Here is a 14,286-nt window from a genome sequence, read left to right as displayed (position 1 = left end):
GGCTAGTTCATACTGAGATGTGCTTGAAGTTTGGAGTTTGAAGACTTTGTATGAAAAAAAGTTTAAAATACCCGATTCATTTAATATTACTTATATTCATTACATGCTATCTTATGCCTGACTAATTTCCCAGTGTAGCTCATTTATAACTCATTGTTGCTGTTGTAGGTCATAGAACTCCCAAGTCCCAGCGCTGCCAATGACCAGACATGGGATCTGGGCAAGACACTTGGGAGGATTAAACTTCATAATCTATGTCAAGTGCTCAGGACAGTACACAAGGATGTTTAAGAAGCCCTGTCAACGAGCATGAGCTGTGCTGGATATGTTAAGGGTTCCAGAAAGGACCAAGACATGGTTCTACAAAGTATACCAGAGCTGGATTGAATCTTGGGTATTATCTACTCCAATAGTTTAGAACCTTTTTAAATCTCAGAATCCCAATATAGAAAAAAAGAGGAATGGGAACTCCTCCTCTGACCACACTCAGGAGAGGGTCTGAGGACTCTGTGAAGCACAGTGAACTCCAGAAAAGGACACTAGGTTCCAGATGCTGAAGGTTTGCCCTCTGTCACAGAGCTGGTCGGGCTGGAACAGACTCAGCTGTCTAGTTCCAGAGAAAGAACACTGCTCTGCACTTTGTCAGTACAACTTGTGTCCACACTGTTTGTCACTGAGCAACATTCCCAGCCCAGCAGTTCTCCTTTTAATGGTGAAGCATTTAGATAATAGTATTCCCAAGGTGCAGTGTCCCTGAGAAATAAGCATAGAACCTAAGCTCATCACAGGGTCACTGAAAGCTAAAGTACAAGCCAGGGGGACAAGGAGAGTGTGGGCAGAGCGACGCAGTTGTTGAGCTGATCTGGACCCTCAAAGTGTTCTGTCTCTTCCAATGTGCAAAGCACTTCTACCAGAAACATTTCTCTTTACTCTGTGGCGACTATGCTAAAAACCACTGGTCCTGAAAGTCCCCAGGAGATGCAGTTAAGATGAAGTTGGGAGTCTAAGAGGATGACAAAGGGGTGGGGAGAGAGGAAAGGCCCTGGGCTTTGGCAGAATCATGCTCTCAAAGCAACAAATGATTAAGAATACTGCAATTCCCTTCTAGAGGGGACACAACATCTACAGGAGAAAGGTTGACAGTACTGACCTTGAAGAAGGAGACTATGTGAAAAAGTTCAGGGAAGCAGGGTAACTTGTTGCCACAGAACAAGGATTCCAAGAGGCAGAGTAGAACGATTAACAGAAGTAGAAAGAGCCAAAGAAGGGGGGTGCTAAATGCTAAGAACAGGGATGGGAAAACACAAAGCTGGAAAAAGCGTATGATGGCAGAATGGTTGGAAGAGTACTCAACTAAGACCTAGTTTGTGGAGAAGATCACCCAACAGCAGACAAAAGTGCCAGAGTGGAGGGGCACTGGGCCAGGGAGCTGAGACCTACAAAGCTGCCCTAATGGGGAAGGGACAGGCTTCATAGTAGCAGATGTTTTTCAAATTCATAATTAAAGCAAGTTACACATTAAGAATTTAAAAAGTCAGTTTTGGTTACATTATAAAAACATTCACTTGGTCTAATGTAGAACCATCCTTTATATACTACTCAACCAAGACTGGTCCTTCTCCTGGGTACCATCTTGGGTATTTCCTCACTCAAAAACATGCTCCTTTAGAATTTTCCCATTTGGCTATTTCTTTAAAGCAAGGGAAGGGAAAGGTCTAGGAAAATGTCCCAGAAGGGACAGGAAATATGCAAGTCCAGCTGAGTGCCCTGGGATCTACACATGTAGATGTAAGCTGAGGTGGTGGGCTGCTTCTCATAGTCTAGGGCTCTCTTTCTGTGCCTCAGGGTCTGGGTCAGCCAGCTAAGGCCCTCATTTCCTTGATATCACTAGGCAAGCACTCAAATATGAAGACGCACCAACGCAGAAACCAATAGGAAGACTGGCAAGGCATTCAGTGACGTTTTAGACATTTGCTCACTGGCCACTGAGCCACAAAGGACAGTTTCACTGATAGTTTCCCAGATACTGGGTATTTAATTCATAGAAATCAATGACGACAAGCCTAGAGAGGCCACCAGACAAGGGGCCATGTAACCATGAAGCCTTGTTTGTTTCCTTCTAACAGTGACTGTGTTTGTTATATTCTTCCTGGTGGCATTTGGCACTCCTTAGCTAGGGATCAGCAGAGCTGGCAACTCAGAACTTCTAAGAATTACTATCTGTTTACCACAATCTCCATATTCAAAGAATTAGTAGGATGTTTTGTTTTTGAAATATGCATTTTCTTTTTATGACTTTGCTGTAAGCTGGAAAACCCCATAACTTTCAAACTACAGACTATGGTCCTGACCAGGATAGCAACAGACAGGCATCTGGAGAGTTGACAGTGTGAATTTATTTTGCCATGTAGTTAAAAATCAATCTATCATACCTATCCATCCATCCATCCATCCCCTCCCATTAAGCTGAATGGGCTGGCTACTGACCAAATTCATAACAAGGGTTTTTAGTATTAAAATACAACTGAAAATTGGTAAAGATGGATTATCCATGGGTGAAAAATTAAAGGAGGAAGATAAAAATCTAGCTGTAATCCATTTTTCAGAATGCTTCTATAGGTCAGTGTGGGCAATTGTTAAACCCAGATAATAGTGACAGATGGTAGTTAAACTCTCTGGCTCTTTGTCAACCATCTGCCCCAAGACTCTCTTTACTGAGTTCATATTTCCTAGATATTCAATTTTAGAATAGAAGGCATGTACTTCTTAATAATATGACAGAGAATTAGTCAATCTTTCCAATGTAGATAGACTGAAAATCAAAGCTATTATACGTGTGATTTGCTTCTTAGCCTAAGATATTACACTGCTGATAGATTGCAGTAATACATAAAATATTCTAGAAAAAAATATAGCCTGGTGGGTCAACAACAGCATGAGAAGAAACATGACAGAGCAGGAAAATCAAAGGCTCTGGGAGTGAGGTGAACCTATGTTAAAATTTGTCTCTTCCATTTGATAGTCATGTGCTTCTATTCACCCTGCCTGCAGAAGGCCCCAATTCAATGTATGTAAACTCTGGATAATATCCCTTAGAATGTAGGTTTGATGAAATGTGAAGGGCCCTGGCCTGGCACTTGTAACATGACAGGTGTTAACTCCCTGCTTCTTTTCTTCCCCATAGGTCATGGATAATGGTGAGCCTTATTGATGCAAAGATTTTATATAAAAATTAGAATATGATCTTTATGAAAGTTTAATCCTGACATATAGCCTTTCACAGAGCAATCTACTTTACTTCCTTAAAACAGTCTTATTATAGCCATTCACAGTACCCCACACTTCTTGGCACTGAGCCTACTCAATGCATGTAATGACTTTCTCCACCACTAGGGTTTGTTATCTCTTTAGCCATTCAATAAACTACTGCAGACTGAAAGACAGAGTTTCCAGTGGGTGACCTAGACCACTAGTGATAGGTAAGATGATTTCAGGGGATGAACATGGACAAAGTTTCTTAATAATTTTAATGTTTTTATATATTCTAATTTGTATTAAACAAATTAATAACTGACTTACCAAGTTTGTGATTTTATATATATATATCTATATCTATATCTATACACACATACATACATATACATATGCATATATATTTTTTATTTTTTAAAATTTTTTATTCTTATTTTTTTTAGTTGTTGATAGACCTTTATTTTATATGCAGTGCTGAGAATCAAACCCAGTGCCTCACACATACCAGGCAAGTGCACTACTGCTGAGCCACAGCCCTAGCCCCTATAATTTTATATATTTTTTGTTGAGGATGAAGTTAAATAAAAAAAGTAAAGTGACTCAGGGTAGTAAAAGATTAGATAAGGAGAAGTACAGTTGTCATAAGACTATGGCCAAAACAATGAAGGTGATAAAGAGATGCCACAATCTGGGAATTAATACTTATTGACAAATAGGAACTCCAAGTGAACACATGTGAGGGATTGCCTGATTTAGGATTAGCCTAAAGTAATGACGGGTCTGTGTTTAGAATTCATGGTTTGTGAGTCTTCAACTTGGACAACACTGAATTGGAGCCAAGCTGAATCCAGATCAAATTGGAGGTTGGACCCAGGACACATCTGCTACAAAAAAGAAGCATGATGTGTTTAGCCATCTGGGAGGTGTCATAGGAAACACCAAAATGTGACTGAGCAGGAATAAAGTTCAGACTTCATGGCCACATTCAAGGTCACAGCAGGAACTACCTAGAGGACAGGGTACCCAGCCTTGGAAGGACATGTGATTGTCCTGGATCCATTCTCATTCAGCCTTTAAGGCACATGGACCCTGGTTCTGGCATTGCTCTCTCCCCCAGCCAATTATTTCTCATTTACTTCGTTTGTAATCTAGGAGAAAGGTGCTTTCCTATGTGTACGTGTGAGGAGCCAGTGGGTTTTCACCCAATATCTCACTTTTGTAGCAAAATGAAGCAGAATGTTGCTGCTGTCCTCAAAAGGAGCCTTTCCTTGAAACTCTAGTATGTGAGTCCTTCCTCTCAGTCCCAGTGCCAAGGTGGAGAGAGGGGTATTCCTGTCACATTGGACTGGAATACTGGATGAATTTTCCCACAGAAAAAAAGATTTGATGAATTAGTCCAAAGCGATGTTTCATATATTCCCCAGGTTATACAGAATTCTGCAAGCTAGTCTGAGAACTTGATTACCAATTACACTATCATGTTAGTAGAAATTTTGGGGATTGAACTGGGATTGAACTCAGAGGCACTCAACCACTGAGCCATATCCCCAGCCCTATTTTTTCTTTTATTTATAGAGAGAGTTTCACTGAGTTGCTTAGTGCCTCGCTTTTGCTTGAGGCTGTCTTTGTTGCAATCCTACTGCTTCAGCCTCCCAAGTTGCTGGGATCACAGGTGTGCACCACCTGGGGATTGAATCCAGGGTTGCTTTACTACTAGTGAAAAATGTTTTTAATGTTAGCAAATGAAATTTGGAGTTGCAATTGCTCAAGGGGCAGGGACTGCCTATGTTTAAAAATATAGCAAATTCCTTACTAGTGAATTCTTAATTCTATATATCTTAGGTTTTATCTTTAACAGTTTTTACTATGGATCATGGCTAATATTCAAGCTTGTAACTGCTGAAAAATAACTGATTACCCTCCCCTCCACACCAAAAGAAGGACTCCATCTTTACGCTGAGGATGAAAATTCTAGACACATGTAGGTAATTCCAATAAGCATATTTTTAGTCACCTCTTAGCTGCACCAAGTTACTCCTTGGATGACCTGGAATGACTGCCTGCTCTGCTATATTGATAGTAACTTATTCCCTTTTTTTTGTACTGGGGATTGAATCCAGGGTTGCTTTACTACTGAGCTATATCCCCAGTCCCCACTTTAAAAAATACTTTAGTTGTAGTTGAACCCAATACCTTTATTTTATTTTTTTTATTATTATGTGGTGCTGAGGATGGAATCCAGTACCTCACATGAGCTAGGCAAGTACTCTAATCACTGAGCCATAACTCCAGCCCTCCCCAGCCCTTTTTATTTTAGTTTGAGACAGTTGCTGAGGCCCTTGCTAAGTTGCTGACCATAGCCTCAAAACTGCAATCCTCCTGCCTCTCAGCCTCTTGATTCACTAAGATTATAGGCATGGGCTACTGTGCCTGGCACTTATTATCAGTTCTGACCAGAAGCCTGAACCCAATGTGTTCTACAATTGTTGGATGAAAAGAATTATTTGAAGTACTTTTTCTTTTTCTTTTGGTACCGGGAATTGAACTCAGGGACACTTGACCACTGAGTCACATCCCCTGATCTATTTTGTATTTTATTTAGAGACAGGGTTTCACTGTTTCTTAACACCTCGCTTTTGCTGAGACTGGCTTTGGACTCACGATCCTCCTGCCTCAGCCTGTCAAGCTGCTGGGATTACAGTGGTGCCCCACCACGCCCAACTGAAGTACTTTTTAAAATAAGAATTTCTGGCCTTAGTTCAGTAATGAATCAGAATCTCAAGGAGTGGCCTGGGAGCCTCCCTTGTAAAGATTGTCTATCCCTGGTACCACTGTCATCCATGAAGTTGCCACGGATGACAGTGGCACATTTTGCTTTGTTGTGATGCAAAAGTGAAATGCTGGGTAGAGACTCACTGGCTCTTCATGTGCGCACTTAAGAAAGCACCCTTTCTCCTTCCTTACAGAAACTTACAGAAAGGTAGTAACTTGGGAAATAATTGCTTAGAGGAGGAAGTAACATCAGAAACCAAGGTCCATGTATTTTTAAGGCTGAAACATCAAGTAGAGGTTTGTTAAAACATAGCTTGTAGGACTCTAGCCCAAGAGTTTCTAATTCACTAGGTCTGGGTGATGCCTGAGAATGTGCATGTCCAACAAGGTCCCAAGTGATACTAATGCTGCCATCCAGGGACCATGCTCCCCCAACCACTTATCTGGCCTGTTTGGTAAATACTGTGGCTAGGCTGAATGTTACTATTTTTCTTTCTTCCTTTGCAGAAAAACAATGCTGGACTGGAACTCACAGACTTCCTTTAGATTCCTATTCCCCTACTTCTTAGCTGCATGATGTTAGACAAATAAATTGACTACTCCATTTCAGTTTCCTCTTATTGTAAGGATTAAAAAGGTAACACAAAGGAACTGTGTTGGCACTGTACTTGACACAGAGTCGGCTGCCATGAAACACCTGCATATTCTGACCTCCCTGCCACTCTCCCATCCTATGAGCTACAGATGAATTTGCTGAGTACTAGAAGGAGTTCCTAAATTTACTGCATAAAACTTGATGTGGCTAAAACAAACAAAGTAATGGCTGACTTTTTCAGATGAGATCTCATGTAGCTACATTTTGAACATATCACGCACAATGGGAATATACTCAGCTTCTCAACTCACATTTTCTCATGGAAACAAAAACAGAAAATAAAGAGATTAGGTTATATTTAGGTTCTCTGTTTAATTTTGACCAGGCTGAATTTAGTACTCAGGTGTGAATTATTTTCCTGGCAGATCTTTATAATATTGTTTGGCTATTTCTTGTGACCTGAAAATCAAACAAATGAGTCACAGGCTTTCCGAATCAGGGCAGCCTTGTAGGGCACTGAGCTTACCCACCTGCCCTGTAAAAGCTCCTGAAAGCAGCTCCAATGGATAGTGGTCCAGACTCTCCTTGGACACCCAATAGGAACACACAACCCCCAATCTACTTTTCAGATAATTATTTAATCATTACACTGCTCCCCCCACTAAGCAAATATCTTTATTTCTTTAATTTCTGTGTCCCTTGGTCCCATTTTTGTCCACTACAGTGTCTAAATACATCTAACCTCTGCTCTACATCGCAGCACCTAAAATATTCTGAAACAGCACTCACATCCTCCTTGCCTATTCCTTTTCAGCTTACTTAGTCTTTTTTCAATACTTCTCACCATCGAAATTTCTGTTAATAAATTCCCATGAACTTAACAATCCTGGTCTTCTGCCTGTGGCTAAAGTTCACCTTGAGGATATTTCTTCACTAAAAAACACTCCAGCATGCCCCACTTTCATCATGTCTTATCACCACCAACAAAGACAATGGAAATGGAAAGAAAAGTGGTGTGTTCCTTTCCAAACAGGGTTTCCTAGAGCTTGAAACTACAGTTATACAAAACTGAATGAGAAAGTGGTTTTAGGGTAGGCTTAGAGGGAACACCTAGGAACCTCAGATCCACATCGTGACCCTCATTGAGACAGGCATGTCATCCTGCCACTTAAACTACTGAAGATTCAAAAAGAAAACGTATTTCTTACTTTCTACGAAACATTTCTGCAAATATGCAGCCAACACTCCAGAGATCCACGGGGGTGGCATAGCTGGACTGGAGCAAGACCTCCGGAGCTCGGTACCACAGCGTGACGACCTGCAATGACAAACAGATCTCAGCATTACTGAGGAAGATGGCTGTGGGCTTAACCTTCTGATTCTGGGTGGCTTAATGACAAGATCCAGTTCAGAAAGAACCCCTATAAATCATATGAGGACACTGATAGACGCATAAGTAAATAGGACTCATCAGTCACAGGCCAGGAAATTACATCATCCCCACCACCTGGGTTCCCATCTCAAACGCTATCTTAACAGGATGGTGAAATAACAAGCTTCAGAAAGCAAGCCAAAGACAAAAACAAAGCAAGCAAATAAAACCCTTAAAACTATTTTTTTTTTTCCTTAAGGGATTTGAAAAAAGAAAAACAGGTGATGGCAACAACTCCAGCTCAATTCCCAGGTCAGTGTTGGAAAATCAGAAGATTCCATGGCTGCTGGATGGTGACCTTGAAGTCTACAGAGCACCCAGGGCGAGTCAAAACTGCTCTTATCATGACATTGTGGGAAATCAAAATAAAACCCCCTTCCATGCTGCTCTTTACAGAAAACAAATAAAAAATGGGGAAGAACTTAAAAGATGTAACCCAAATATTCAGACCATGTGTAAGAAAGGTCATTCATAGCAGATTCCCCAAACTGGAGAACCCACTTAGTATAGAACAGTATAAAGTAGATGAAACAAACAAAGCGGTAATTATTTCAGCCAGGTTGAGAGCTGAGGAAAATATCATGTTAGGGCTTCAGATTTATGTGTGTACAGGGATCAAGTGCTTCCTATTTTAGGGAGAGAGAGGCAGATATTCTATGGAGACCTGAAATGAGGATGTATTATTGCCAAATAAAGAATTGGGAATACATAAATTTATTACATAAGCATTTTATATTAATCAGACCCTCTTATTTTTATTGATTTAACTGTACTGTTATTGACATTCAGTTTTATGTATTTTATTTTGGGGGTGTACTGGGGTTTGAACTCAGGGGCACTCAACCACTGAGCCACATCCCCAGCCCTATTTTGTATTTTACTTAAAGATAGAATCTCACTGAGTTGCTTAGGGTTTTGCTTTTGCTGAGGCTGGCTTTGAATTCCCAATCCTCCTGCCTCAGCCTCCTGAGCTGCTGGGATTACAGGCATGCACCACCGCATGTATCTTGATAGTATGTTATTTGGTGCATTAAGATGGAGGTGGAGAGTCTCTAAAAATGGCTCCCATCAATTTCCTTGTCTCTTTTTATACATGTGCTGCTTCCCCCATCAAGGGATGGAATTCATTTATCTTCTACTGAATCTGAGTTGGCCTTTGCAATTTGTTTGATCTATAGCATATGGTGGAAATAAGGTCTAAGACTATCAAAGCTTGGTCATGAGAAGTCCTGTAGCCTGGGCCCTTTCAAATGCTTGCTCTCAAGATGCTTCCTCTTGCAATTCAGATGGCTTGCTATGAGAAGTCTAAGACTCTCCGGTCCACATACCTTGCTGAGCTGTCAACTGAAAGCCACGTGAGTGAGGCATCTTAGATATTCAAGACCCACCAGTCTCCCAGATGTCTGCAGCCCCAGCCAATGTCACATAGAGCAGATCTGCCCAGCTGAGTCTAGTCAACCGACAAGACTCTGAGCAATAATAAAATGCTTGTTGTTTTTAAGTTTTGGGTTGATTATATGGTAAATTGACTTATTCATCTCATTTAACATGTTTTGCTTCAAATTCACCCAGGGGTTAAGTTTTGTTTAGGGATTATTTAATTGATATCTAATGAAGGATGATGTAACAGAAATAAAACTCAAAATACAAACTGACAATACCAGAACAATTTTTACCCCAGTTATCATTTGATGCCAATATATCTTTCGAGCATCATCTCCTATAGGACTTCCACACATCCCTTATGCCCTAGTCACACAATGATTATATCCCTGGTTTTAAACCTTGACTATGACCAGAATCATCCATGGGGCTTTTAGAAAAACTTAGGTATCTGAACCTTTTCTTATCTCCACCGAATTAGCTCTCCATGGGTGGGAGGGAACCCTCACCCTAATAGGTTTGCGTACTACTGGATTATACAAACATATCCTACAGCTCCTGCCTCCATGATTTTCTTTACTGTTCTAACCTGGGCAACTCTTTTTCATTCTCTTCACCATGAAGAAATTCTACTTACTCTACATGCCTGGCTTGAATGCCATTACCCTCCTGAACTCACTGCTACCTGTAAATCACTGGTGGTAACAGTTCACAGTATGTGTTGTTCATGGCTGAGGTGCACAGCCCTGGCTTTATATACGATATGTCTGTAAATGCCTATCACAATACTGTATCCATAGCAATAATAGTGTAACAAAGATGAAAATAATGATTAGTTTATGGCAATTCATCCTAGAAAGATGACTGGGCAAAATTCAATAACTAGTCATTCCCCAAAGAGAAGGTACTATTTGCTAAGAAAAGTGTCCAATTCTGGGCTCTAGTTTTTAGTTCCATGATTTATTTCTGCTTTATTAATATTTCAATTTGGAGGCACACTTCTTCATTTCTCTGTCATACTATAAACAAAAGCACAGGTGCAAACTGTCCATAAAGTTCCACTTGAGTGGTTTATAGACATTCACAGATATTGTGAAGGCACACATTTATCTTTTTACCTCAATTCAGAATAAAATCCAACATTATAAGAGATGAAAATTTTAATCTGAATACAGCATTATTTGAAGCTATTTTAGGGAAATGGATTTCTGATTGATTATTCATCTTAAAAAACTTTGGAAAGACAGACTACCTTCATTTTTAATATTTTAGCATTTGATACCTATTATGATAACCAAACCAATGTCTGAATAGTAAAAACAACAAGAACAATATTGGTATGTATAGGAAGTTCCCTTTTATTCTTTCAAAAACATAGTTATCACTCAAAATGTAGAATGAATTTTCAAATGCTTTAAAAATGTCTATTACTAATAACCATATGATCATTTTCCTTTAATTAATGACATTAATTATATTATCGGATTTCCTAAAATTGCACCATCCATACTTTCTTGGAATAAATCATTCCTAATTATTATTCTTTTCTAAAAATTTAAAAATCTTTTTATATTTTTATTTTTTATTTGCAGTTGGACACAATACCTTTATTTTATTTATTTATTTTTTTATGTGGTGCTGAGGATCAGCTAGGCAAGCATTCTACCGCTGAGCCAAAACCCAGCCCACTTGTGTATTATTCGTTTAAGATGCTTCAGAATTCTATTTGCTAATATTTATTTAGGATATTACCATATTCATAAGTAAGACTGATCTATATCTTTCTTTTTTACTAGTCTTTCATGTTTTGATATCAGGGATATGCAAACTTTGTATTTTGTTCTATATTTTCAGGGGGGGATTGAACCAGGGATTGAACTCAGGGGTACTTGACCACCGAGCCACATCCCCAGCCCTATTTTGTATTTTATTTAGAGACAGGGTCTCACTGAGCTGCCTAGTGCCTCACTTTTGCTGAGGCTGTCTTTGAACTCGAGATCCTCCTGTCTCAGCCTCCAGAGCTGCTGAGATTACAGGTGCGCCACTGTGCCTGGCCTTTTCTATATTCTTGAACAGTATAAATGACATAAAAATAATTAGTTATGTGAGGGTTAAACTGACCTATACCACTGTAGGGGTCTCTGTTAGTTGTACCCAACAATCTTTTGAATTCCTTCTTGGTAATTAGTCTGTTCAGGGTTTAATCTCTTTTTGAATCAATCCTGATTATGGTAAAGGATTCTCCTATGAAAATTATTTTTTTAAAAAAATTTACATTGTCTACTCTATTTTTAAATTTACTTACTTATTCTAATTTGTTATATATGACAGCAGAATGCATTTCAATTCATAGTTTACATACAGAGCCCAATTCTTCATGTCTCTGGTTGTACACAAAGTAGAGTCACACCATTTGTGTCTTCATATATGGAAAATTCTTAACCTAGATTTAAAAATGTACTGGCTTAAATCTGAACATAGTATTTATTTATTATAATTATTTTAAGTTTGTCTATTTCCTGATTATACTGATTTTCCCTTTCCTAATATGTATTTTTGCTCTCTTTATATCTGTCACATTTGTCAGGAGTTTGGCTAGCTATGTTATCAATTAAAAAAAAAAACCTTATGTGAGGTTTTATTGCCATTTTGGGAAGATTATTGTTTTATTTTATAATTTGTTGATTTCTATTTTTATCCTTTTAAATTCTCCCTCCTAGTTTCTTTGGTTTTCTTTGGAACTTTTCTTATTTATTTTCAACTCTGATTACTAACAGAATAATTATTTTCAAATAAATTTTCCCATTTTTGTTCATCTTTTAAGCAATGTTATTTATCTTTAATCCAAGAGTATACTATACTTTGAAGAATTACTTATTTTAAAAAATGTCTTAAATTTTCCATATGGTCAGGTTATTTATGTTTGTTTTGTTTTGTTTTTGTACCAGGGATTAAACTCAGGGGCACTCAATCACTGAGCCACATCCCCAGCCCTATTTTGTTTTTTATTTCAGAGACAGGGTCTCGCTGAGTTGCTAAGTGCCCCTCCACTGCTGAGGCTGGCTTTGAACTCTTGATCCTCATGTCTCAGCCTCCTGGGCCACTGGGATTACAGACGTGTGCCAGTGTGCCTGGCTTATGGTTATTTTTTTAATTACTGGATTTCTAGTTTTATTGCATCACAGACAGGGTAACCTGTACAATTTCTACTTTTTAGAGTTTATTTCTGTTTTCTTTATGATGAAGTACATACCTCCCCCGCCCCTTTTTAAAAATTCTGTGGGGTATGAGAGGGTACTATCTTCAAAGTGTAAAGTTCTTTAACAAGGAAAGTTTTCCTCATACAAATTCTTACTTACATTATTCTATACTTTGTCGAACTCTGAAGGAGGACTGAATTTTGTTTTCTTTTCCCCAGTATCTCCTTGTATGCCTAAGGGTTTCTGCCTTAGGTAAACTGGCCTTATATTTTTGGTAAGTAAAACTTATTATAACAAAACTATTATCAAAATAATGAGAATTTTTATAGATACAGAATAAACACACAAGTCAGCTACAAAATAAAATGGAAAAAGGAGTCCATTCATAATAGTAAGAAAAAATGTAAAATATTGAGAAATAAAAAAACTATAAATTTACATAAAGGAAAATGATATGCTGCTAAAGAAGAATATAAAATTAAAGCTAAGTAAATGGTGAGACTAAAAGACTAAAATGGGAAAAGGTCATGTTATAAAGACAACAGTCATCCCAGGCATAAAAAATTAAGACAGTGATTTTTGGGAAGAAACTTAACTTTGATCAAATAGTGCCTCTGGTAGAATAATGCTTAAAAAGCATTAAAAACAAAACACAAAACTTAATACTAAGACAAGATAGTTGGAGAAATAAGGTTGAGGGAGATTTTCTCTTAATATACTTTAAAGTAGAGTAAGTAACAAACTAATAGGTGCTAACAGATTTAAAAACAAAACATACAATCCAGGAAGAGACTGATGTATTTATGGGGTTTAATGTTAATGTTTACTGAAATCATCTTCAGCAAAGAATACTGTTTTTTTTTTTAAAGGCAAATGACAGCCTGGGTGAAAACATCTAAAATGTATATAAAGTCAAAGAATTAGTATACATATTACAAAAAGAGCTTGTACAAGTCAGTAAGGAATAAAGCACCACCACTGAATAACAGGTAAAATATATGAAAAAAGCAATTCACAAGAAGTGAAAATCATAAAAAACACTCAATCTCATGGAAGGAAAAAAGATAGGAAGATAAGGAAAAAGAAAAAAGTAAAGGAAGGAAAGAAACACATTATGATGAAGCAGTATCATTTTTTTTTGCCTGATTTGCAGAAATGAACAGAATGACAATATTAATAGTTGGCCATGGTATGAATATTTATTTATTGAGATATTTATTTTGGTGCTGTGAACTAAACTCAGGGCCTTGTACATGTTAGGCAAGTGCTCTACCACGGAACCACATTCCTATAGCCCTGAAAGAACTTTGAAACTGCAAATTGATCGGCACAACCTTTTCAGAGTGCAAACTGACACCATCTTTAAAATTCATAGTGCACATCTTACTGACCTGGAGTTCCACTTGTGAATATGTGTTTTATAGAAATATTCACATTAGTATAGAAACAGATATTCCCACAGATGTTTGTGCCACAGTAATGACCAATAAGGGAACATTATCGAGCCACTGAAAAGAATGAATTAATTCTCATCTTGTGCTCTGTCTCTCCCCAATTTACATTTAATGGTTTCAATGAAAGCTAAGAGTTAAAAGATCTCATTTGTATTAGTAAGACTGGTGCTTAATCTCTGTGATTTTACTGTAACAAAG

The 14,286-nt window shown here is 38.2% G+C and overlaps 1 protein-coding gene across 5 annotated transcripts in view; it reads right to left on the bottom strand.

Annotated features, from left to right (window-relative positions):
- Nucleotides 1-14,286, bottom strand: part of Cdk6 (cyclin dependent kinase 6) — a 204,604-nt gene that overhangs the window by 47,765 nt on the left and 142,553 nt on the right. For all 5 annotated transcript variants that reach the window (XM_040291503.2, XM_040291505.2, XM_078040417.1 and 2 more), the window contains exon 5: nt 7,828-7,937. In XM_040291503.2, the coding sequence (XP_040147437.2) occupies nt 7,828-7,937 (110 nt within the window). The remainder of the gene's footprint in view (nt 1-7,827; nt 7,938-14,286) is intronic.

Source organism: Ictidomys tridecemlineatus, chromosome 2, assembly GCF_052094955.1.
Source record: "Ictidomys tridecemlineatus isolate mIctTri1 chromosome 2, mIctTri1.hap1, whole genome shotgun sequence".
In the NCBI taxonomy this organism is placed as follows: domain Eukaryota; kingdom Metazoa; phylum Chordata; class Mammalia; order Rodentia; family Sciuridae; genus Ictidomys; species Ictidomys tridecemlineatus.
This window is presented reverse-complemented; position numbering and strand designations above follow the sequence as displayed.